The following is a 27,107-nucleotide window of genomic DNA, read 5'->3' on the forward strand; positions in this document are numbered from 1 at the left end:
AACCTGTTGTATAAAAAAATAAAATATATATATATAAGGGAATAATTTTTTTGTGTGTGCGTTACCCGGGCCTCTCACTGTTTTGGCCTTTCCCGTTGCGGAGCACAGGCTCCAGACGTGCAGGCTCAGCGGCCATGGCTCACGGGCCCAACCGCTCCACGGCATGTGGGATCTTCCCGGACCGGGGCACGAACCTGTGTCCCCTGCATCGGCAGGCAGACTCTCAACCACTGCACCACCAGGGAAGCCCGGGAATAATTTTTAAAACAAAATTATACCTTTTATCTGATAGAATTAGGGGATGGAATTTTCCCCCAGTTATGTATTTTAAAAAATGTAAATCTAGGGACTTCCCTGGCGGTCCAGTGGTTAAGACATCACCTTTCAGTGCAGGGGATGCAGGTTCAGTCCCTGGTTGGGGAGCTAAGATCCCACATGCCTCACAGCCAAAAATCCAAAACATAAAACAGAAGCAATATTGTAACAAATTCAATAAAGACTTTAAAAGTTGTCCACATCAAAAAAGATCTTTAAAAAATTTAAATCTAAATAACTTTCAAAAATGTATATATTTTAAATGTGTGTGTATGAAAGTGTGTTGAAATCTGTCTGTCCCTCAGTACATCATATGTATGTCCCAAGAACAAAGATTTTCTCATTCATAACAGTAATAATATTTGTGCTCAGGAGTTACTGTTGATACAATATCGTCTAATACACAACCTATATTTAAATTTTTCCAACTTTCCTAGAATATCTTTTATAGCCTTTTCTCTTTGCAATTCAGTCTCCAGTGAAGGAACAAGCATATCATTTGGTTATCTTTTCCCTTTGGTCTCCTGTAATCAAGAACAGTTCTCTTTGTTTCTTTATTTCTTTTCAGTACATTTACCTTTTTGGAGTCCAGGCTAGTAGTCATGTAAAATGTTTGATTGTTTTCTGGATATTAGATTCCAGTTATGATTTTGGTGAGAGAACTACATAGGTAATATGCATGTCCCACTGAATCTCATTGGGGAGGTGAGGGCGCATAATATCACTTACCCCATTATTGGTTATGTCAACCTTCTCACTAAATAAAGTGGTATCTCCCAGATGTCTACATTGCAGAGGTTCCATTATTTAATACATAATTAATAAAAATTTATGGCATGGTACTTTAAGACCTTGTGAATATCCTACACCCAAAGCATTCACCCAACAGCGTTAGCATTTATTGATGGTCCTAAGCTGAATTGTTGCAAAATGATAATTTTTTCCATTTTTATCATCCCTTCTGTGTTTTGTTTTTTTTGTTTTGTTTTTTTTGTTTTTGTTTTTGTTTTTTTTTTGCGGTACGCGGGGCTCTCACTGTTGTGGCCTCTCCAGTTGTGGAGCACAGGCTCTGGACGTGCAGGCTTAGCGGCCATGGCTCACGGGCCCAGCCGCTCCGCGGCATGTGGGATCTTCCCGGACCGGGGCACGAACCCGTGTCCCCTGCATCGGCCTGCAGACTCTCAATCACTGCACCACCAGGGAAGCCCCGTTATATGAGTTCTTGAAAGAAGGCTCTGTCCTTATCATGTTGGTATCAGACTCAAAGCAAGGAATAAGACCCCATAGAATAAAGGAAGGGGAGTCCATGACTCAGCGCACACATTACAGGTGTGGAGATTACAGGTTCGAGCCCTGGTCCTGGAACATCCCACATGCCGCGGAGCAACTAAGCCCGTGTGCCACAGCTACTGAGCCTGTGCTCTAGAGCCCGCGAGCCACAACTACTGAGCCCGTGTGCCACAACTACTGAAGCCTGAGCACCTAGAGCCTGTGCTCTGCAACAAGAGAAGCCACCGCAATGAAAAGCCCACGCATTGCAACGAAGAGTAGCCCTCGCTCGCCACAACTAGAGAAAGCCCATGAGCAACAACAAAAGACCCAATGCAGCCAAAGATAGATATCTAGATAGATAGATAGATAGATAGATAGATAAATAAATTTATTTAAAAAATAAATGTTTGATGATGCACTGAAAAATTTTCTATGAGAAGGCACATGAGTTTTTAGAAATAATGAATAGCATTTATATTTACCATTCTACAGAAAGCTAATGTAAAAGATAGTTCATAATTGCTTCTTCCTTCCTCTTTCTAGATTTCACTAGAAATTAAGGTTTTTAAAGGTTTTCGACTGAAAAAAAACCTCACAATGTAAGAGCCATGAGCTGAGCCTCTCAGATAGCTCTGAGGAACCCCTCCAAAGAGGTAAAAGAGGAGCCAATATATATATGAAGTTTTTGGCTGGGAAATACATGTAGTCAAACATATATTTTGGCAAAAAAAAATTACTGCTGATAAAAAAAGAGAAATTGAGTTAATGATTTTAGTGCTTATATGTGGGAAAATGCAAGACTCTGGAGTCCTTAAAATTCTTCCTTAGATATGCACCTTAACTAGGGGCCCATATATCCAAAACACAGAATGCTTAATCCCGAATTCCTTTCAGGGTGTACTTGTAGGTCAGCAACGGCGGTGGCTAATGACTTGATCCTTGTAGAATTGGAATGGTTGGCAACATTCTTTGTTTACAAGGTTAACAATTCTGATTAGTATTTGTAATTAAAACTAGTAAAATTAATAAGGAAAACATCTTATGCAAGGAACTTTTTTTTTTTTTAAGGATACGAAGAATGGAAATACATTTTGTTAAGGGAAAAGAAAGTGAGTTTGCCCTGAAGCTGGTTCTTCCTTTCTTTTTTTGTTTTGGCTGAGCGGGGTCCTCGTTGTGGCACACCAGATCTTCATTGCTGTGTGCTGGATCTTCCTTGTGGCATTCAGAATCTTTAGTTGTGGCATGTGGGCTCTTAGTTTTCAGCATGCATGCGGGATCTAGTTCCCTGACCAGGGATCGAACCCAGGCCCCCTGCATTGGGAGGGCCGAGTCTTAACCTCTGGACCACCAGGGAAGTCCCTGGTTATTTCTAAATGGAAAAGAAAATAAGGAATGAACTAATATGGAAATAGAAAGTTGTAGAAGGTTTGTGAGAAAAACAGAAATCTTTAGAAAGGAATTTTGTGGGTGGTCAGGACTGGCTAAGACTGAAAAAGTGAATGAGTTTTAATAGTAAAAGCAAGGTGGTGTAAAAGTAGGATTTGTTTTTCTCTTTCTGTTAAGAGGGCAAAGTTTTCTTGGAATATTGATCAACTTTTGATAACAGATTGTAAAGTTTCTCTAACCTTTTAAGTACTCTGTTGCAACTTTCTGTATTTGCCTTTGAAATCTTTTTGTCTCATTGGTTGAGTAAATAAGTATTGTTTCATAGTGACCTACTATCCTATCTGACCAAGTGTTTTAAAATCTGCTGATATCTTTGACAAACTTCCCTAAATCAAATTCTAAATGAAGTTCTTTTGACCTCTAGCTAAATTTGGGATACTTCAGAAGTTCCCTGAAACATCTCAAAGAGAGAGATTAATTAGGCTTTTTTGGTATGTTGAATTACATGGGAAGCATTGTCAAATGAGTAATGATAAACTTTCTTAGGTTATATGGGTAAATGTTATAAATGTTCTAGAAATTATGTGAAATTCCTAAAATTGGATATGTCCTGGTATAATGTTATGTCATAATTTTACTTAAGATGTTATATGTTGCATAAATAACCAAGTTTCTTTGTCAATTGCATTGTAATCAGGTCTTTAACCATGCCATTTAAAGTCTTTGACATTTATATTACTCTGATGCTTTTACAAAAATGAAGATCTTCAAGAAGGTTCATAGAAAGGACTTTTTAGAAACAGGTTTCTGATAACTTTTAGATCATACCACCGAACTGGGTAAGAAATTACAGAATTCTAACAGAAAACCTGATGTTTCATAAACTTCTAACAAGAGATCAAGATCAATAAGAATTAATTACATGGGACCGAATGAACTGATGAATATGATCTATAAGTTTTACGACTTTTTGTCTGAAATAGTACTCTGGCTTTTAATATTTGTTTTCCAGATACGAGGAAACCTTTCCTCTTATGCTAACTATGACTATGTATAATATACATAAATATTTAAATTCTATCACATACTATCACTGTTTTATACATTTTTTATTTATTTGGAGTTACCCACATATTTAATTTTGTTCCTGCTTCTCCACTCTTTTATCTGGGATTTCCCCCCTTCTTAAAAAATATTTTTTACTATTACCCTTTAGTTCATTATGCTAATGACAAATCTGTTGCTGTTTTCCTGTAAATGTTTTCATTTCTTTCAAAAGCTATTTTTGCTTGTATACCATTCTTAGGTTTGTTATTATATCCTTTTAGCACATTAAAGCTACCTTTCCATTGAGGTCCAGTTTCCATTTTTGCTGTTGCAAAATTAATTATCAATTTAAGTCTTTCTTCTTTGGTGGAATCTCTTTCTCTCTTTCTTTTCTTTCTTTCTTTCTTTATTCCTTCCTTCCTGTTCTCTTTCTTTCTTTCTTTCCCTTCCTTCTTTTCTTTCCTTTTCTGTCTTCCTGTCTTCCTTCTTGTCTTTCTTTCCTTTCCTTTTCCTTCCTCCCTCCCTCCCTCCCTCCCTCCCTTCCTTCCTTTCCTCTTTTTACTCCCTCCTGACTAAAGTATACCTATGTAAACAAAGATTAAGCGTTTATCTTTTCCTCTCTACCTGATCCATCCAGAGTCTGGCTTTTTCAGCTGGCTTCCCTCTGGATTTGGTGGTGTACCATGATCCAGACTGCAACCAGTTATACTAATCGTTGTTCTAACTTGTTCTTTGTTGTTTTTAAACTGTTTATGCTTTGTGTCTCTCATTGCTGTACTATAGCCTTATTAATGCTATTAGTGCTATTATTCATACCATATTTTATAAGATTGTTGTTTCTTGTATTACCCAATGTGTAACCAGGTCTCTGACAAAATTAACGATGGCTAAATGTCTTGAGGCAATTGGTCACGTATATATAGGTCTCCATAAAATTAACTGTAATAGTGTAACTCTAAATATGGGAAAAAGCAATAAGGGAGAAACATTTCCTGGATCATTATAAGCTAGTAAGACAGATGATCCAGAGACTCTTTAGGATAACAAGGCCTAATTCAGAATAGCACACGAATAGCCTATCAACGAAATCCTCACCTGACCTAGGAATGAGTCTTCCCAGCTCCATGGGACAAATGAAATCCCTCCCAAACCTTGGTCAAATTTATGACCAAAAGTGGGAAGTGAACAAAAAAGAACCACAAGCATCAGTCATCACCCAGTTATACAAGTGGGTTAAATCACAACCCACTGAAGTCCGCCACCAACAGTGCACCGTGAGGTGAAGTCATGAAAAACAGGATGAGGCACTCTGCTTTGGATAAACAGGACCCTAGATAATTAGGTGCATATCTCAGGAAGAATTTCAAGGAACCCAGATTCTTGCATCTTCCCATACATAGAAAAACCTAAAATCATTAACTTGAGACGTCTGTTCTTTGTGATTAGCAGTGATCTTTTACCAAGATGCATGCCTGACTACACGTATTTCCCAGCCAAAAAAAAGTCATGTGTATCCTGGCTCCTCGCCCACCTCTTCAGAGCAGTTCCTCAGAGCTACTGAGTGGCTGTCTCCCGGGCGGGAGTCCTCAGTAAGACCCCGAATCAAACTCAAACTCACAATTCTCATGTTGTGCATTTTTCTTTAAGTCAACATAGGTTTTGGCTGGAGAAATCATCAGGATGCTTTCAAAATAGCTGTCCTGCTGGAGGACGGGCAGAATTGAGAAGCCAGAGTGCAAGGCAATTAGAAGAGATTTGGTGGACACATGGGAACAAGGGAAAAGAACATGGTATCTAGAAGCGAAGCAGAAATCCAAGATGTCTTGTTTTAAGGTAGGTGCAGGTTGTGTGGTCCCGTAAGGTAGCCAGTAGCTACACATGCCTATTGATAATTTGACATGTGGCTAGTGGCATAGATTAAAATGATAACACTTTGGATATATGGCACTAAATACAATATATTGTTAAAATTGATTTATTGATTTTACCTTTTTCTTTTTCCATGTGGCTATTAGAAAGTTTTAAATTACATGTGTGGCTTTCATTGTACTTCTTTGGACAATGATGAAGCATCCATTTACAGATTCATTCACCAAACATTTGTGGACTATCTCCCTGCTCAGGGCTGAGTAGACGAAGCTGATACAGATAGAGGAACAGCTCTTATGGGGGCTTCATTCCTTTCAGACTATGATTAGTGTCTTATGTGATGCGTGCCCAGGAGGTGTGCCCTGGATACAGGAGCACAAGAGATCCTAGGCCTGGTGGGCCAGCGGAGAAGACTGTCTAGAGGAGGGACGCTGGGTCTTCGTCCTGAAAGACCACTGACGTTTACTAAATCAAGAACTGGGGGCTTCCCTGGTGGCGCAGTGGTTGAGAGTCTGCCTGCCGATGCAGGGGACACGGGTTCGTGCCCTGGTCCGGGAAGATCCCACATGCTGCGGAGCAGTTGGGCCCATGAGCCATGGCCGCTGAGTCTGCGCGTCCGGAGCCTGTGCTCCGCAACGGGAGAGGCCACAACAGTGAGAGGCCTGCGTACCGGGAAAAAAACAAACAAACAAAAAACTGGAAGAAGAGCGTTCCAAGTCAGAGGGAATCACTTCATCAAAGTCTGTGACTGTTTTTCCTCTCCAGGAAGTTGTCCAAAAGCTTAGTAATTTAAGGACGATGCAAGTCAGATCAGAGATATTCCAATACATTTCTTCCATTTTTTTCATTTTAGAGTAAGCGTGACAGAAGAAATAAAATCAGATGAACATGGTAGGCAAGAAGGACAAGAAATAGGTCAAATCTTAAATTGCTCTCAGCAGGAAGTAACTCTATCAATATAAACTAAAGGCTGGAGGAAAAGAGGAGTTCTTGGCCACAAAACACAACTTGCACTGAGGACAGTAATGCTGACATCCCGTTTCATTTTGTCGGGAAACAAATTAGCCTTGGAGGCCACAGAAAACAGCCATAGTGGTCACTTGACACTCCCGGTATCTGGCCTCCACCAGAAGGGAGGCACCCTGTATGTAAGATCCATTCCTAATAAGTAATACTGTCGTTGAACGATAAAAGCATCAGACATTTGGCACATTATCTGAGGAAAAGGACTGGAGAAAGTTCTAAGAATGTATATTACCCATTTATCCCCCTCCAGTCAGTAAACCCAAGTCACAGTTGTTACTGTATTTGTAAATGCATCAAACACTGTGGTTCAGAGAGCTTTCATTTTATGTTGATTTGCCCAAATTACAAAGTTTCAGCCACCTTGCCTTTTACAAACTTAGAAAGAGTTTAAAATAAGGATTAATAGAAAGAGAAGGAAGGAAGGAAAAGATAGAAAGAAAAATCAAGAGCTTTAACATGAAGTAATTTTCCTGCCTGAAAGTTGTCTTATAGATTAGAACTGCTTGTGTCTAAACTGTCTGCAGTGTGTCCAAGTTTCAGCGATCTGCCAAGTGAAATCCCAGCACTACCATCTAACTAGAATCCTTACTGTTAGAAAGCTAGTCCCTTCATCAGTAAAGGACATCAGCTATTGCCCGCGGTGATGACTACTACTTAAGCGTAGATGATTTGCTGTTTCAGAGGAAGAAGGGCTGGTGGAATGACCTGTCCGTCTCTCTTAACAAATCAGTCTCTAGAGCAACGGGGGTGCTACTGTCTGAGCAAATGACTCCTTTAGTGGTTGGTCACCAAGAGATGACCTACGGTAACCTAAGATCTCTGACTCAAGGCCCCTTAACGGCCAGGGTTCCGGGTCTCTTCCTGGAGGAGAATGCATTTGCCACTTCCCTGAGCAACCTGCAGGTTTAGGGCTGCTGGCCACGGTTCTGAGTTTGCTTCCCTTCACAAAGGAGAGGGGTTGTGATGGCAGCAAACCAGCCTGGTAAAGCTCACCATCTATTATTTGGAAAGCATTCATTTCCCCTCTAAGTCCCCAAACAGCCAGATGTAAAGAAAACATTTCATCACAACATAACTATCTTATATTAGCATCAGAGAAAGATGATTTGGACCAATCTTCAAATAAATGTAAGAACATGGCTGTTGGGAATTGCCTGGTGGTCCAGTGGTTAGGACTGCGAGCTCTCACTGCCAAGGGCCCGGGTTCAATCCCTGCTCGAGGAACTAAGGTCCCATTTGCCACATGGTGGGGCCAGAAAAAAAAAAAAAAAGACTTTTCAGATGCCAGTTTTCTCACACTTGGAGGAGAAGGCCTGCAAATCTCAGAGGTGTGGGAACCCCCAAACAAGAGGAGAGGCCTTAGAAATCTCGTCTGGCTTGAGACAGGAAATAGGATACATGGTCACATGAAAAGGAGACACCACACTGCCTTGAAGTCTATTAATTTATTGGGTGAAATGAAATCATTGTCAGACATATTAAATTTGGTTTGGTTCAAGTTTGGCTGATGTCCATTTGCAGCAGAGATGAATGGAGGAGAAGAGAAGACACAGTGATGCTGGTAAGGGTACACTGAACAAAACCATCTTCCGTTAATTATAAAAGCGGGCGTCACACAGCCAGCGTGAGTCAGTTAGCTGACGAGCAGGGATAAAACCAAAGTAAGCGAGAACTTTCTAGATAAGAGAAGACAGAGCTTTCAGAGGACAATGCAGCAGGGGCTCGTTGGGAGACCAGCGTTCGGTGCTGAGCTGCCGGCTCACTTGGGGAACACAGTGATCACATCGTAGCCCTCGGGTGGAGTGACCCGCTCCCGGGCGTGCTTTTCACAGTAGATCTGATCCTCCACAAAGAAATGGCCCTTCTGTTTCAGGTTCGTGCCACAGTCGGTACACACGTAACACTCAGGGTGGCGATGACGGTCCCGCAGTTTCACAAACACGCCGCTGCAGGAGGGAGGGAGGAGAGGGGCTCCTTTAGTGACAAGCACCTGAAGGGGGCACCAGGCTTGGGGGCTCCTCCCAAGGGTCCCATGTGGCAGATCAGGGCCTCCTCCCAAGGGGCCCATCTGGCAGATCAGAGCCTCCTAACTGGCCTCCAGTCATAAAGGGGCTTCTCATGCCTGGGGTCCAAAGACGTTACCCTTGAAGCCTTCGGGAAGTCCTTCCCACTTCAACAGAGCAGCCCTGCTTTTTCTGGTTTTACATGTTCATACCCTAAGGGTTCTACAGCCAAGGAAAGCCTTCACCACCTGGCTCTGGGACACAGGACCTACCTGGCCTCTCTGCTCCATTTTCCAGACAGGATTTTTTCTCCATCACACCCAAAATGTGCAACATCCAGCACTTTCCACATTTTCATGGTTTACCCAACCTGCAGGGCCTCTGATGCCCTGGAAGGCAGATACTCACACAATGCCGGTGCCACACTTGTCACACATGGGCAGCTTCTGGGCATTTCCAATCGATGCAGCCACTTTGGTGACTGGAGCCTTAACACTTCTGAATCCTGAGGGCTTGTTGGGATCCCCTAAAAGGAGGAAAACACTTGGGTTGGCCGGAAGTGTAGGATTGCATAAGTACCATTTAGCGCTTTCAGATTCACTTATATGTATGTTCCAGCAAGGTCATGGGCACTGGAGTCAAACAGACTTGACTCTGCTGTGTGATCCTGGGCAGGTTACTTCTCTGGTCTGCAGTTTCCTTTTCTATAAAACAGGAGATCATTCCCCCTTCACAGTGGGACAAAAAGATTAAAAAAGACACATAAAGCCCTCCCTGGCACATGGTCAGCCCTCAAAACACACATTACATGCTGATTAAATACATGCAAACACTGATATGGGACTTAATTAAAAATGCTTTATATAGAAAAAATAAATAAAAATGTCTGATAATCGAAAGGCAGTGTAGTCAGATGTCAAAAGAAACCCACATTACAAAGAGAACAAAATCATAGAGTGTGCTACAAGCAGCCAGATAAAAACCACCCGCTACAGGGCAGAGTCAGCGGCAGCCTTCCTGCAGTCAGCTTTCTGTGTACAAGACAAAGCTCCTAAGCTGCTGGGTGCTGAACTGCCTACAGCCCAGTTCATCACCTGTGTAGAGCCCTGTGTAATGGTAGCTATTAATAATAGTAGGCTACTGAAAGCACTGTTATTGCTATATAGTTGGCTGGCTGTGTTTCCACATCACATTTTTTTTTACTGTGATGTGGCCTAGCAAACATTGTTAGGCTTGTCAGCTATTTACACGTCTCTCTGTCTGGACTGCAAATTACTGGAGCACCAGAACCCTATTTCATATATTTTTCAGTACTCCACAGAGCCTACCACGGGCTTAACAAATAATAGAGGCTCAATAAATACACAAGAAATAGATGATGAAATGCCGTGACAAATGCATGATGGTCCCTCTCTTAGTCCAGCATGCTTTGGCTCAGGAAGCTGGAGATGTCTCTACACTGATGGTTCTGAATGGGCATCTCTGAGCATCCTGGGCACCAGGAGAGATTTCATAAAATTCACAGACCAGGCTCCACCCCAGACCTGCTGAAGGAGCATCTCCAGGTGCAGGGGCCCCAGGATCCTGTTCTATACTCCAGGTTAAAATCCACTTCTTTAGACTAAAACAGCTGTTCTCAAATGCTGTTGTGCATCAGAGTGACCCGGCAGGCTCATTAAAACCCAGATTGCTGGGCCCACTCCCAGAGTTTCTGATTAAGCAGGCCTGAGGTAGGGCCCAAGAATTTGCATTTTTAACAGGTTCTCAGGTGCTGCTGCTGCTGGTCCAGGAACCACACTTTGAGAACCACTGAATAAGAGCGACAAATGGCTTTTTGTGTCAGGTGAGGGGGCGAGGAGAGGGTCATCCCATATCTGCAGCCATGCTGGGCAATTCTGGGGCTGACAAATGCGGGCCCTAGCTCGCTTGTCCTTTTCAAAAACGAGTCCCCATATGCTGGCTGGCGCTTCTGAACCCAAAATTGAGACTGTGTGTGACATAAGGGGCATTTAGAGTTGGCTAGGCATGGTAGACTGTATATTTTATCTGCAGTTATCCGTACCCTCCCATACTTCCCAGTAGGTCAGTGCTTCTCTACTGGTGGCGATCTTGTTCCCTAGTTTTGGCTGTCTCAATTGCAAGGGAGTGCTATTGGCATCTAGTGGGTAGAGGCCAGGGATGCTGCTGAGGGTCCTAAAACGCACAGGACAGCCCACTACAAGGGCTTATCTGGCCCAAAGTGTCAACAGCACTAAGGCTGAGGAAAACTTGCTCTTGGTGGAGTATACGCCCCCATCCCATCGACTCTGGGTTTGGCCACAAGACTTGCTTTGGCCATCAGAGTGTGGGCAGATGTGAGCCCTGTTTGGTTAGAAGCGCGAAGTGCACTTGTGTGGCTTGGCCCTAACGCCACTGAGCTGCTGCCCTCTGCCATAGGAAATCTGGCCATGTGCAACAGCATGGATGGACCTGGAGGGGATGGTGCTTAGTCAAGTAAGTCAGGCAGAGAAAGACAAATGCTCTATGTTATCACTTATATGTGGAATCTAAAAAATAAAACATACAGGGGCTTCCCTGGTGGCGCAGTGGTTGGGAGTCCGCCTGCCGATGCAGGGGACACGGGTTCGTGCCCCGGTCCGGGAAGATCCCACATGCAGGGGAGTGGCTGGGCCCGTGAGCCATGGCCGCTGAGCCTGCGCATCCGGAGCCTGTGCTCCGCGGCGGGAGAGGCCGCAACAGTGAGAGGCCCGCGTACCGCAAAAAAAAAACCAAAACGAATAGAACAAAACGGAAAGGGACTCACAGATATGGAGAACAAACTAGTGGTTACCAGTAGGGAAAGAGAAGGGCGGGGCAAGAGAAGGGTAGGGGATTAAGAGGTACAAACCACCGTGTACAAAATCGTAAGCTACAAGGATATACTGTAAAGCACAGCAAATATAGCCCATATTTTACAATAACTTGAAACAAAGAATCTATTAAATCACTGTGTTGTACACCTGAAACTTAGTAATATTGTACATCAACTATATATACTACAATTAAAAAAAAAAAAAAAAAAGAACAGCATGCTCTGGACTGTGACACCGCTCTCTGCTGGGATCCCAGATAAAGCCCGCCTCGCTGCAGCTCGTTCAGCTCTGCAGCGCCACCTGCTGGCTCCATTTTCTTCTCTCACCTATTCAGCCAACACTGCAAATGCAAAAGAAATTTCCCTTCTTCCTTCCCTCTCCACTAGCTTACAGTAGAAATAGCTCCCTTCAGACTGTGGGCTACTACAGAAATTTTCAAATATCTCTCCTTCCAATGAATCTTGCATCTCAAAGCTTTTGGGAAAAAAGTGAAAATGAATGGAGTAAAGTACAGCCTTTTTACTATCCACTTCCATGCTCAACAACCCTCTGTGACTACACTACCTATAGAATCAAATTCATGGTCCTTAACCTTGCACCTGGTGGTCCTCCATGACCTGACTGCAGACCATCTGAGGATTTTCCTGGAAGCCTGGGAACCAGCCAAAATGAGCCTAGATACTTCCTGAGCAAGCCTCCAGCTTTCTTATCTCAGAGCCTGTGGTCCCCATTGTGTTTCTCAGTCCATGATGGCTGGGGACAGATGAATGAATAAACAAGATGTGGTGTATACATACCACAGAATATTATTCTGCCTTAAAAAGGAGGGAAATGCTGACACACGCTACAGCATGGGTGAACCTTGAGGACATTATGCTAAGTGAAATAAGCCAGGTACAAAAGGACAAATACTGCATGATTCCACTCATATGAAATACACGGAATAGTCAAATTCATGGAAACAGAAAGTAGAATGGTGGTTTCCATGGGCTGGGGAAGAGGGAGCCATGAGGAGTGGGTGCAGAGTTTCGGTTCTGCAAGATGAAGAGTTCCTGCGGATGGACGGTGAAGATGGCAGCACAGCAGTATGAGTGTCCTTGGTGCCACGGAATCATATGCTTAAAAACAGTTAAGACGGTAAATTTTGTGTTAGGTGTATGTCCCCACAGTGAAAAAAAAAATAAAGCCTCCTTCTACCTGCAATTTTTAGAATTTGATCCAGAGCAAGAGGAAGTGTGAGGAACCCAGGACCCTTTCTCCTAGTCCAGAGGCTGAATTTCACCCCAACTGAGAAGACCCACATTGAGTCTGGAGGTTTATCACCAAGCCCTGCTGCAGCCAGACCTCCCTCGGGGGCCTCACTGACTGTGCCTGGCACATTACACGCACTGTTTCCCTTAAGGCTTTAAATTACCAGTGAAGTAGCCATTATTAGCCTCACCGGATGTGTGCAGATAGAGTAGGGCTTAGAGAGACGAGACACTTGCTGGAAGTCTCGTGGTGGGTCTCGGGCAGATCCTGGACACCAGTGCTGGTGGTGCAGCGCTGCTTCATGAACCACAGCCCTTCTCGAATGATAGTAACCCTCACGGAGTGCCTTTACCATGCACCAGCCACTGCCCTGAGCTTTGATCATTTCATCTCAAATGAAAACAGGTATTTTAGCTCCCTCACTTGAGAGCCTTCTGCATGTGGTAGATGTCTGGATTGGAACTTATGCTGTTCCATTCAGTGAAAATTTAATGCAAGTGCATATTAAGAGATAAGGGAGAGACCACAAGATCTATTATCTCCCTTTTCCTTTTTAGCAAAATTTTTATTTTCTTTGGAGCAAGAAGATATCCAGCCATCCAGCCCAGGCGAGAAAAACTATAATTCTCAGACTCTCTTGCAACTAGATGGGGCCATGTGACTAAATTTTGGTCAAAATATAAGTGGAATAGTCACGTGGGACTTCTGGGAAAAAGAAAGCTGGTTCATCTGAAAGGGGGATTCCCCAATTAGCCCTTCCCCTGTTCTTCCTTCCTGGTCCCTGGAAGTAGGCATGATGGCTGGAGCACCAGCTGCCAACTAGAACCATGAGGTAGCCTTGAGAATGGAAGCCACTGGCTTGGCAGGTAAGAATACAGGATGGAAGGGATGAAGCATGAAGAGCAGGGAGCTGCCACCTCAGGGCAACTCAGTGATCGTGGGCTTCAACTTCTCTGTGACCTGAGGACATGCAGTGAGGTGAGCCCTGCAATGTCTGTCCATGTTCTACTTTGGGCTGGAATGGACTGACTTTTCCTCTCTTAACTGAAGGGTTTTGCACCCACTTACTCAGAGTATAGTTGTGGTTTCTCACGTTTTGAGAAACCATCATCCTCTAGGGTTGGCCCCCAAGTCATCTGTCAGTTGGGCTAAGACTGGAACTTAAGACAGAGTATATGACTCTCTCCTTTCGAACTCCAAGCGAAGGGGGGAATTGCTGGTAGGGACAATATCCTTCTAGCATGGAAGAATTTTCCTAATATCCTGTGCTTGTAAATTGCCAGTTTCTCTAAAGAACCACCCAAATGGGGAGGAATCTTGGGTGCTGAGTGTGTTCAGGAGGGAACTTTCAGCTCAGGAAGGACTCCTGGGAAGCCAACTCTGCAGCTGGGGGCTTCCAGGCGGAAGGTGACTCTTCCAGAGGGCACTCAGCTCTGACCCTCACTGGCCGCCCTGGGCAAAGAACCAACCCCTCAGGAGCCTGGCTGAAGCGGGTCTCCGAAACAGAACAACCAAGTGTCCCTCCCAGAATTATCAACTCTCCTCACAGGCAGGCACACTGGGAAGAAGAAGAGAGCAAGAGAAGGCAGGGCTCCAGTGAGCCTCGTGGAAAGGGACAGCGCAGAGTATGGAGGGTTGGGCCTCGTTGAGACCAGGAGGGGCTGCAAAACCCAACTCTCCAGAACTCACTGGTAGTTAGGCTGATGGCGAGAATAAGAGGCACTTGTGAATGACCACCTGGGAGGTGGGCAAGCCTGAGAGCTGTCGTTCACAGGTCACCTTTGTGAGAAGGGGAAAAAAACACCTCTTGTGCAACACACCCATCTGCCAGAAATGTCTCCTTGTTGTTGTTACAAAGCTGTTGAGACAGCTTTGCTGCCACCCACTTGAAAATTATCGTGAGAAGCACAGAGTTATGATGTGTAGAGGGCAAAGCCTGTCTCCTGAGACCTGCAGAGCCACATGTGTGGCCCTGGGCGCCTCGGGCATTGGAGCTCACGTGTGGACAAGCTAAGGCTGGCCTGGAGCCTCTTGATGAGGTCTCAAACATCATAACAGTTACGAAGCACCTACTGTGTGCCGGTCACAGTGACAAGTGTTTTGTGTAATTTATAACATTTGATCCACACACCAGTCTTAGAGGAAAGGGTTTTCATCCCTGATTGGCATATGAGCAAACAAGCCTGGAAAGGTTCAGAGACTTGCCTAAGGTCACTCGGTGGGGGGGATGTGGCCAAACTGGGGGCCCTCCGGTTCTCAGGAAGCCATCCTCCCTAGAGCAAGAACAAGCATGTGGCCCCAAAGTAAAGCTCAGAGGCTGGCTTCACTGCTGCTGATTCATTTCATTCTGCTTGTCATTCATATCCCATGGCCTTCACCCACTCACAGGTGCCAACCACCACAGAAACATGGTGTGTGGGCTCAAACCAAACCAGTGGCCAAGGGACAGACGACAGAATCCCACAACAGTCAAGCTCCCCAAGTCCTCAGCCTCCCCATGCGCCTGTGACAGGAAACAGCTAGGCAGGTGTGGCTGGGAGTTCATTCATTCCTCCCCCGACTCCACCCCCCTTTTTGCTTTTTTTTTTGGCTGGGCCTCGCAGCTTGCAGAATCTTAGTTCCCTGACCAGGCATTGAACTCGCGCCCTCAGCAGTGAAAGCGCAGAGTCCTAACCACTGGACCACCACGGAGTTCCCTCTTTTTTTTTTTAAAAGAGCTTTTAGCCTTTTAAGAGCCATGCCTTGCAAAGCACACTGTGCTCTTTCCACCTCTTCAGGGCTGTGTTCATCTGTGTTTCAGCAATGACTGCTCCTCTGCCCAGGCCTTGAACAAGAGCCTCTGACCACACACACACACGACTGATTACCTTTCTCCTCAGACTCCAGGATACACACACACACACACACACACACACACACACACACACACACACACACACACACACACACACACGACTGATTACCTTTCTCCTCAGACTCCAGGATTTCCTGCAAAACCAGGAATGAAGTGGACTGTTTCGGAGGCTCATTTAACTCTTGTTTCTCCTGAAGCATCTTGTAAACTTCAGATTCTTTGTCAATGACGAGTCCGCTTGGAAGCTGAGAATGGTCTAAGCTGTGAAGAATGTTTGCAAGTTCATTAGGACATGTCAGAAGTTAGGAGAAAAAAATTCACCAGGCACCCCCTTCCAAGAGAAGGCACCCATGAATCAAAGGGTGGAGAGAAATGATCCCAAGGGACGAAGCCTTCTTTAATGCAGCCATAGACCTCCTGCCGATACTGTGAGGTGTCTGTAGGCAGAGCTGGCTGCTGCTTCCAGACAATAAGAGGCTAGTTTTCCAAATAGTTTCAGTGATTCCATTACTTTTTAGCCTAATCCCATGGAATGGGAATGCCGTGCTTCTTGCAAAACTACATGAACATGATGTCGAAAGAAAATTTATAAGAGGGAAAATGTCAACCACAATCCGAGCACTAAAAACTCAGCTGGGTCCCCTTAGTACGGGCCACATACTTTCCCCAGAGCAGAAATCAGTGTGCTTTATTGCTGATGACTTCAAAAGGCTCTCTCTGTCTCCATAAACTCTCCTAATTCTCACAGCAAGGACCTCTGGTCTCTTCACCTACCACACAGAAGTAATAGTGTCTGCCCTGCTCAGTTCACACCATTGTTGGCAAGGATGAGAAAGGCAAACTTTGTTTTCTTGTTTTTTTTATTGGAGTCTAGTTGATTTACTGTGTTGTGTTAGTTTCAGGTGTACAGCAAAGTGAATCAGTTATACATATGCCTATATCCATTCTTTTTTAGATTCTTTTCCCAAATAGGCCATTACAGAGTGTTGAGGAGAGTTCCCTGTGCTGTACACAGGGTCCTTATTAGTTATCTATTTATATATAGTAGTGTGTATATGTCAATCCCAATCTCCCAATTTATCCCTCTACCTCCGCCCCCCCCCCTTAACCCCGGTAACCATAAGTCTGTTTTCTAAATCTGCGACTGTTTCTGTTTTGTAAATAAGTTCCTTTGTACCATTTTTTAGATTCCACACATAAGCGGTATCACATATTTGTCCTTATCTGACTGACTTCACTCAGTATGACACTCTCGAGTTAAGTACTTTGTAAACAGTGACGTGCTGTTCCGCTGAGCGAGGGGCAGAGGCCTCGGCTCGGGCCCAGGGATGGGGCAAGCCAGGCCTTGCCACCCAACGCCTCCCCCTGTCCTTCTGGGCTCCCCACGACGGGGTGAGACAGGTAGAGCTGGCGGCCTCTTTCCCCCAGGGCCCATTTTCCAGGGGAGACACCTCTGCTCCCTGGTTTCGGGGAACAAGGAGAGTGAAAGGAGGTAAACTCCAGTCAGCTTTACCTGTGAAGTCTGTCCTGAGTCCCACCCCTTTGCACCACCCCCTCCTCCCCCATCCCAGCCACGCCATCTGTTAACAGCACGGCTGACCAGCTTCATAACTGTTCCTCTGCCACCACTCTCAGCCCCCAGGACCGCCTTACTTTTTTGACCAGAGGCCAGAGTGGTATTTTCAACACAAGAATCAGACTGTGGGGATGTGGCTCCAAGTGTTCCCATCTGACTCAGAACCAAATATTCACAGTTTTAGTAACAAGACACAAGCTTAACCAAATTCATCTCCTTTGGAGTAAATATTCATTACAAAAAGTAGAAAGGCCCTACAAGATGTGGCTCTGCTCCCCTCTCCAAACACATCGCCTGGCACCCCTTGCTCGCTCCAGTGAGACCAGCCTTCATGGGGTTTCTAGGACACACCAGCCTCAGGGCCTTTGCACATCCTGCTCCCTCTGCCTGGAACGCTCCCTCCACAGCCCACACTTCACTCAGGTCTCTGCTCAGATATCCCTCCTCAGAGAGGGTCCCCGACCCTCAGCTTAAAACAGTCCACTCATCCCTGTCACTCCTCCCCTTGCTCTGCTGCCTCGTTCTCCATGTTGTTTCTCACTCACCATCAGTTATACTTGTTTCTTTATGGTCTGTCTTCCCCTGGAAAGTAAGCCCCACCAGGGCAGGGCCATGGCCTGCCTTGTTCACCACTGTGTTCCTGCCTTGTATCAGTGCCCGGCACACGGCTGGAGCATGGTAGGTGTTAGAGAAGTGGGTTAAGTGCCTTTCTCCTCCTGCTCCTGTGGGGTTGCAGGGAATCCCCCAGGGCTGTGCCAGGGACATGGGCAGTCCAGCCTCCTGGGCCCAGATCACCTCCTGCGTCTCAGCCTCAGCTGCTTTTTCAGAAGCCTCCACCCGCTAGGGAAGAAGGGCAGTGTGCCCAGTAGAGCCAGAGAGGAAATACCAGATGGTGGTGCAGTTTATCACCCACCCATTGCATAATTAGTTCACATTCCATTTTAAATGTGACTCAAGGCCCCGGATGGAAGCAGGGTCACTTGCATCAGTGAAGCTCTAGGTTTTCCCTTTGACTACAACCAGGTTCTCACAATAGAGGACAAAACCCTCAGAGAGTGACGTCTGTTCTGCTGCTCTCAGGGAAGGTCAAAATGCAAGTAGAGAGATTCATCAGCTGGTCACTTGTGCAGGCCACGGTGGGGGGCGGGGGAGGGAAGCCACCACCCCTGCCCGTCCACAGCTGCTGGCCTCTGTCCGTGTCTTTTTCCCTCCGTCCCCCAGGCAGGTGATGGGCCACCCTGAGGAGCGGTTGTAACCAGGGGCCACAGTCTTCCTGTGGCCCACCTTTTTAGCCCTGTTGTCTGAGATACATGCTGGACTCTTTCTTTGAGTCCTGAGTTCTGAGCTTGCCCTATAATAAATGTATTATGTTATTTTGACAAATTTTTTTTTCTATTACACTTAGAACTATTTTAAAGTCAAGATCAGACCGTGGAATGTTCTTGGGGAGAATTTTTCCCCTTCTTTGGTGTATGTTGTTATGTCTGGAAGCCACCAAGGGACTGCTAAAAATGACAGAAGCCAAACTACAAGGTCATCACATATTCTTCCAGCAAATGGTCTTGGAAAGTATTTCCATGATTAATGAAAAGAAAACAGCTTACTATTTATTCTCAAATAATGATAATATCTTTCTACCACTTGACAATTTATAAAGCACTTTCAATACCCATCGCCTTAACTGGAAGCATTGATCTGCTTAATTCAAAGATAATATCCTAAGACCCAAGTCTTAGATGTTAGACTATCAGATATAGACAAATGACATCACAATATATTTAAAAAAAAGTCTAGGACAAAAGCATGCATGAGAAATGGAGCCCCCAAAAAAAGCATTCTCACTTTTTATATATAGTAACAGCATTGAAAGGAAGAATTCTGTAGTGATAAGCTCTCAAAAAATGAGCTACATGACTGAGTCACCAGGAGGAAAACTTCTGAGAGTGGGTCACTAAGAGTAAGCACAGCCTTCTAAACCCAGTCTTTACAATTTTAATAACAAAATACAAGATTTTAATCAAATTCAACTCCTTTGGAGTAACTATCCATTACACTCTTCATGTTTCCTGCTTCTTGTTTCTCCCTGAGTCAGACTTGGTGCTGAATGTACACCAGTTCCCTAAATGTTTTCTTTCAGTCTTTTAGGCCCTGACCACAGGGCCTGTCTCCCCAGGGATATCACAGCCAGGTGGCGCTATGCCTGACGAGGTGGCTGACGTAGCTGGGTGTTTAAGGCTGGTGGTCTTTAGAACGTCAGAAGAAAACTCCGCTTGAGCTCGTATGCAAGAGGAGGATTTCAGAAGCTGAGCCTGCAGACCTTATGTGACACAAAGGCCTGTTCCAGGCAAAATAGCAGCTGGGGTGAAGGTAAGAAGGTCAAGGAGAACAGAGGAAAAGCACACCCATGGTTTTGGAACGGCAACCCTGGGATGAGCATCTACTCCATCAAAACGGTGAAATGACCAGAGTGGGGACATAAGAGACTCTTTAATTTTTTTCTTTTTAAACTTGACCCATCACCCATGGCAGCAACTTAATAATCTGTATATAAATCTCAGCTAAAACAAGGAAGCCATAAGAAAACAATTCCCACTGCTGATAAAACCTTAATGGCATCATTTTCTCACATACTAAGTCAGCTTTGGTTCTGCACTAAAACTGCCTGTGTGTGTGACAAAGTTTGGGACGCAAAGAGGGATTATTTGAATTATATGATGCATCCAGACAGGAGAAGACATCCTCTTCATAAAAATCGTTTTCCCATCTGGGGAGATGGAGTAGACATAAGTTTCCCTATTCCTCCCACTAAGTACAACTAAAAACCCTGGACATTCTATATAAGATGAACACAAGAAGACTCGGGGGACTTCACTGGTGGAGCAGTGGTTAAGAATCCGCCTGCCAATGCAGGGGACACGGGTTCGAACCCTGGTCCGGTAAGATCCCACATGCCATGGAGCAACTTAAGCCTGTGCGCCACAACTACTGAGCCTCTGCTCTAGAGCCCGCGAGCCACAACTGCTGAGCCCACGTGCCACAACTACTGAAGCCCATGCACGGAGAGCCTGTGCTCCGCAACAAGAGAAGCCACCACAATGAGAAGCCCATGCACCACAATGAAGAGTGGCCCCTGTTCGCCGCAACTAGAGAAAGCCCATGCGCAGCAACAAAAGACCCAATGCAGCCAAAAATAAATAAATAAATAAAATTTATATTAAAAAAAAAAAAGACTCTGAAAGGGGGACAGAAAAAGGCAGACCAACCAGAGACCTTGGGACCCAAGGAATGACAGTGGTCATACACTCCAGGCTCCAGTAGGGAGCCTGTATGTCACCCCCACCCAGCAGTGACAAGGCCACCACTCACCTGCAGTGAATCTGTGGAGGCCATGTGGGTAGCCAGAACTCCCACTCCAGCAATAATGAGCAGCCTCCAGTAACCTCCAGTGTCAACACAGTAGAGTGGGGAAACTGGACTTCTATCCCCGCCTTGGTTGAAACCACTCCTCATGGTGGCCCATCACCTGACCTGAGGATGGGAGGCTCCCACAGTCCCCTGAGGGTGGGAGGGAGAGAGACAAGAGCAGGGACCAGCAGCTGTGGACATACAGGGGTGGTGGCTTCCCTTCCCCCCACTGCAGCCTGTTGCAAGTGACCAGCTGATAGGTCTCTTCTACTTAAATTTTGACCTTCCCTGAGAGCAGCAGAGCATGTTCATTCTGTGAGCTTCATTGCTGTTATTGACCCTGCTTCCAACTGGGAACCTGAGTACTTCAAGTGCCCCAGGAGGCTGACAGGAAAAAGAAAAAGAGAGGAGAGGAAGAAGTAACTTGGGGAGAATTACCCAGGGAAAACCTATACCTCAGTTTTCTTTCTTTTTTTTCAATTTAATTTAATTTTGGCCAGACTGCGTGGCTTGTGGGATCTTAGTTCCCCTACCAGGGATTGAACCTGGGCCCAGGGCAGTGAAAGTGCTGAGTCCTAACCACTGGACTGACAGGGAAGTCCCTCAGTTTTCTTTTTAAAATGACATGTGAGCTAGTTATACAATGAGTGGATGCAAAATGAGTGAGTAAACATAATTGGAATAATTCATTTGCACTTGTAAAATTGTCTTTACCCCTAAAGATAAAGTGGTTAGATTTGCTGAGAAAACTGTTTGTAGCCATCGCCTGCATTCTTGAACCTGGGGGACAGCCTGGTGGACTGGAGAGCATGTGGCTTTATTTCTCACAAATTAGAACTTGTTTACATACAAACCTTTCCTTCTGTATTGATAAGTTGCACCACCCTCTGATATTTGTTCTTTGGCTCCACTGGGTACACTGTCCCTCTTCCCTAGAGGGTGGAGGCTTCTGAAAAAACAGCCGAGGCTGAGAGGCAGGAGGTGATCTGAGCCCAGATATCCAGAAAAGGACTAGAGGATATGTTGATGGCAAATAAGCTCTTGAAAAGATGTTCAACATCATTACCCACAAGGCAAGTGCAGATTAAAACCACAGTGATACATTACTACACACCTATGAGAATGGCTAGAATAAAAAATAGTGGCAACACCAAATGCTGGAGAGGATACGGAGAAACTAGATCAAACATTGTAAGTAAGAATGTAAAATGGTACAGATATTCTGCAAAACTGTTTGGTAGTTTCTGTAAGATTAAACATGTAACTACCTTATGACCCAGCAATGGTCCTGGTCATTTATCCCAGAGATGAAAATTTATGGTTACACAAAAACATGTTCACAAATCTTTACAGCCACTTTATCCATAATAGCCAAAAATAAGACACAACCCAGATGTCCTTCAATGGGTGAATGGTTAAACAAACTGTGGTATATCCATACCATGGAATAAAAAGGAACAAAAGAGGATAGAACAACCAGACAGAAGATTTATAAGCAAACTGAGGACCTGAACCACACTATAGACCAGCTGTACCTAACACATACAGAACACTGTACCCAACAACAGCAGAATATACATTCTTCTCAGGTGCACACAGAGCATTCTCCAAGATAGATCACAGGTTAGGCCACAAAAAAGTCTTCACAAATTTAAGAAGACTGAAATCACCAAGTATCTTTTCTGACCACAATGGAATGAAACTAGAAATCAACAGCAAAAGGAAAACTGGAAAGTTCACAAACATGCAGAAATTAAACAACCCACTCATGAACAAGGAAATTAGAAAATATTTTGAGACAAATGGAAATGAAAAAAATATATCAAAACTTACAGGACATAGCAAAAGCTGAGAAAACATTATAGTAGCAGTAATGCCTAATTTAAAAAGAAGAAAGATCTCAAATAAGCAAACTTTATACCTCAAGGAACAAGAAAAAGAAGAACAAACTAAAATTAGCAGAAGGGGACTTCCCTGGTGGTACAGTGGTTAAGAATCTGCCTGCCAATGCAGGGGACACGGGTTCGAGCCCTGCTCCGGGAAGATCCCACATGCTGTGGAGCAACTAAGTCCATGTGCCACAACTACTGAGCCTGCGCTCTAGAGCCCACGAGCCACAACTACTGAGCCCGTGTGCCACAACTACTGAAGCCCGTGCACCTGGAGTCCGTGCTCCGCAACAAGAGAAGTCACCGCAATGAGAAGCCCATGCACTACAACAAAGAGTAGCCCCCACTCGCCACAACTAGAGAAAAGCCCGCGCACAGCAATAAAGACCCAACGCAGCCAAATAATAAAAATAAATTTAAATAAATAACGTTAGTAGAAGGAAGGAAATAATAAAGACTACAGCAGACATAAAATAGAAAAGAGGAAAACTGGAACAAAATTAAGAGTCTGGTTTTTTGAAAAGATCAACAAAATTGACAAACCCTTAGCTAGACTAAGAAAAAAAAAAGAAGATTGAAAAAACAAAAAATCAGAAATGAAAGAGGAGACACTACCATGCCTATGACAGAAATAAAAAAGATCATAAAAGACTATTATGAACAATTATATACCAACAAACTGGATAGCCTAGAAGAAATAGATAAATTCCTACCAAGACTGAATCATGAAAGAAAAAAAATACGTGAACAGACCTATAATAAATAACATGATTGAATGAGTAATCAGAAATCTCCCAACAGGGCTTCCCTGGTGGCGCAGTGATTAAGAATCCGCCTGCCTATGCAGGGGACATGGGTTTGAGCCCTGGTCCAGGAAGATCCCGCATGCTGCGGAGCAGCTAAGCCCGTGTGCCACAACTACTGAGCCTGCGCTCTAAAGCCCACACCCATGCTCTGCAACAAGAGAAGCCACCACAATGAGAAGCCCATGCACCGAAACGAAGAGTATCCCCCGCTCACCACAACTAGAGAAAGCCCGCACACAGCAACGAAGACCCAACGCAGCCAAAAATAAGTTAAATAAATTTTTTAAAAAATAAGTCATAAAAGGTCTTTAAATATATATATATATATATATATATATATATATATATATATAAAACAACTAAAAAGCCCAGGACCAGATGGCTTCACTGGAGAATTCTACCAACTATTCAAAGAAAAATTAACACCAATCCTTTTCAAAGTCTTCCCAAAATAACTGAAGAGGAGGGAACACTTACAAATTCATTCTGTGAGGCCAGCAATACCCTGATAGCAGAACCAGACAAAGATACTACAGGAAAAGAAAACTACAGACCAATATCCCTGATGAATATTGATGCAAAAATCCTCAGCAAACTGAATTCAACAGCACATTAAAATGATTATACACTATGAGTAAGTGGGATTTGCTTCTGAAATGCAAAGATGGCTCAACACATAAAAATCAGTCAATGTAATTAATACACTATATTAACAGAATGCAGATTAGAAGACAAAAACCACATCATCATTTCAATTGATGCAGAAAAAGCATTTGACAAAATTCAATATACTTTCATGATAAAAACACTAAAAAAACTAGGAATAGAAGAAAATTACTTCAACATAATAAAGGCCATGTATGACAAGCTTACATCTAACATAATAATATTGAAAAAGTAAGTTTTTACTCTAAGATCAGGAACCAGACAAGGATGACCACTCTCACCACTTCCATTCAACATAGTACTAGAAGTCCTGACCAGAGCAACTAGGCAAGAAAAGGAAATAAAAGTCATCCAAATTGGAAAGCAAGAAGTAAAATTATCTTTGTTCACAGATGACATGATCTTATATGTGGAAAACCCTAAAGCTTCCCTTCCATACATGAAAAGAATTGTTAAAACTAGGACTTCCCTGGTGGTCCAGTGGTTAGGACGCCACGCTTCCACTGCAGGGGCACAGGTTTGATCCCTGGTCAAGGAACTAAGATCCCGCATGCCACAGCGTGTGGCCAAAAAAAAAAAAAAAAAAAAGAATTGTTAAAACTAATAAAGGAATTCAGCGAAGTTGCAGGACACAAAATCGATACACAAAAATCAATTGTGTTTCTATATACTAACAAAGAATGATCCAAAAGGAAAATTAAGAAAACAATCCTATTTAAAATAGCAACAAAAGAATACAATACTTGGGAATAAACTTAGCCAAGGAGGCAAAAGACTTGTTCTGAAAACTATGAAACATAATAAAAAAAAGTTGAAGATGACAAAAATAAATGGAGATATATCCATTTTCATGGATTAGAAGAATTAATGTTGCTAAAAATGTGAATACTACTCAAAGTGATGTACAGATTCAATGCAATCCCTATCAAAATCCCAACAGCATTTTTTGCAGAAACAGAAAAAAAAAAATCCTAATATTCATATGGTATCTCAAAGAACCCCAAATAGCCAAAGAAATATTAAAGAAGAAAAACAAGACCAGAGGTATCACACTTCCTGACGTCAAAACATAGTGGAGGGGACTTTCCTGGTAGTCCAGTGGTTAAGATTCCACACTTCCAATGCAGGGGGCATGGGTTTGATCCCTGGTCAAGGAAGTAAGATCCCACAGGCGGCATGGCAGGGCCAAAACAAACAAACAGGTGTGGGGGGTGGCATGGAGAGGAGACTATACTGCAAAACTACAGTAACCAAAACAGTATGGCACTTGCATAAATACAGACATATAGACTGAAGGAACAGAATATGCAGCCCAGAAATAAACCCTGGCATATAAGGTCAAATGATCTTTGATGAGGGTCCTAAGGATACACAATGCAGAAAGGATATTCTCTTCATTAAGTGGTATTGAGAAAGCTGGGTATCTGTGTACAAAAGAATGAAATTGGACCTTTATCTCACCATATACAAAAATCAACTAAAAATGAATTGAAGACTTATTGTAAGACCTGAGACCATAAAACTCCTAGAAGAAAACAGGGAAAAGCTTCATGGCATTAGTCTTGGCAATGATTTCTTGAATATGACAGCAAAAGCACAGGGATCAAAATCAAGTGGGACTACATTAAACTAAAAAGCTTCTACATAACAAAGGAAACAATCAACAGCGAAAAGGCAATCTACAGAATGGGAGAAAATACTTGCAAACCACGTATCTGTTAAGAAGTTAATGTCCAGAATATATAAAGAATTCCTACAACTCCACAACAAAAAACCCCCCAAATAACCAGGTTTTTTAAATGGGCAAAGGACTTGAACTGACGTTTCTCCAAAAAGATACACAATGGCCAACCATGTGAAAAGATGGTCAACATCACTATTCATCAGGGAAACACAGATCAAAGCCATGAGACATATCACCTTACACCCATTAGGATAGATGCTACCAAAAACCAAAACAAAACAAAAAACCAGAAAATAACAACTGTTGATGAGGATGGAAAAACTGAAGCCCTGTGCACTGTTGGTGGGAATGTAAAATGGTACAGCACTATGGAAAACACTATGGAGATCACTCAAAAAATTAAAAATAGAACTACTGTATGATCCAGCAATCCCACCTCTGGGTATATATCCAAAAGAATAAAAATCAGGCTCTCATAGAAATATTTGCATACTCATGTTCACTGCAGCATTGTTTACAATAAATAGCTGAGAGGTGGAAGTAACCTAAATGTCCACTGACAGATAAATGGATAAAGAAAATGTAGTATACTCAGATAATGGATATTATTCAGCCTTTAAAAAAAAATCCTGTCCCAGAACCTTGAGAACATTATGCTAAGTGAAAGAAGCCAGTCACAGAAAGACAAATACTGCATGATTCCACTTATATGAGGTGTCTAAAGTAGTCACTCTTAGAAACAGAAAATAGAATGGTGGTTGCCAAGGGCTGGAGGGAGGAGGGAAAGTGGAGTAGTTCAATGGGTGGAGAGTTTCTGTTTTGCAAGACAAAAAATTTCTAGAGATCTGCTGTACAAGAATATGTATGTAGTTACCACTACTGCACTTTATACTGAAAAATGGTTAAGATGGTATATTTTAAACTATGTGTTTTTTACCACAATTAAAAAAAATATATATTTAGAACAGAAAAAAAGGAACTACTGGTACCTAAAACAACCTAACTAAAATCAGATAAATCTCCAGTGAATGATTCTGAGTAAAAAAAGTCAATCTCCGAAAGTTACATACTGTGTGATTCCATTAATAACATTCTTGAAATAATAAAATTGCAGAAATGGAGAGCAGCTTAGTGGGTTGCCAGGGGTAAAGTGGGGTGCAGGGGTGGGAGGGAAGTGGATGTGGCTATAAAAGGGAAACCTGAGGA

At 43.6% G+C, this 27,107-nt stretch overlaps 1 protein-coding gene and 1 pseudogene across 1 annotated transcript in view; one reads left to right on the top strand and one right to left on the bottom strand.

Annotated features, from left to right (window-relative positions):
• The window catches only part of LOC114908550, a 64,708-nt pseudogene extending 58,750 nt beyond the window's left edge, over positions 1-5,958 (top strand).
• Positions 5,959-8,345: 2,387 nt separating this feature from the next.
• PDLIM1 (PDZ and LIM domain 1) overlaps positions 8,346-27,107 on the bottom strand; it is a 45,614-nt gene continuing 26,852 nt past the window's right edge. Inside the window, exons 5-7 of the mRNA XM_029245322.1 lie at positions 15,985-16,136; positions 9,327-9,444; positions 8,346-8,861 (exon numbers count right to left, since the gene is read on the bottom strand). Of these exons, the coding sequence (XP_029101155.1) occupies positions 8,675-8,861; positions 9,327-9,444; positions 15,985-16,136 (457 nt within the window). The 3' untranslated portion in view covers positions 8,346-8,674. The remainder of the gene's footprint in view (positions 8,862-9,326; positions 9,445-15,984; positions 16,137-27,107) is intronic.

This window comes from Monodon monoceros, unplaced genomic scaffold, assembly GCF_005190385.1.
Source record: "Monodon monoceros isolate NGI ecotype Baffin Bay Population unplaced genomic scaffold, NGI_Narwhal_1 Super_Scaffold_4, whole genome shotgun sequence".
In the NCBI taxonomy this organism is placed as follows: Eukaryota; Metazoa; Chordata; class Mammalia; order Artiodactyla; family Monodontidae; genus Monodon; species Monodon monoceros.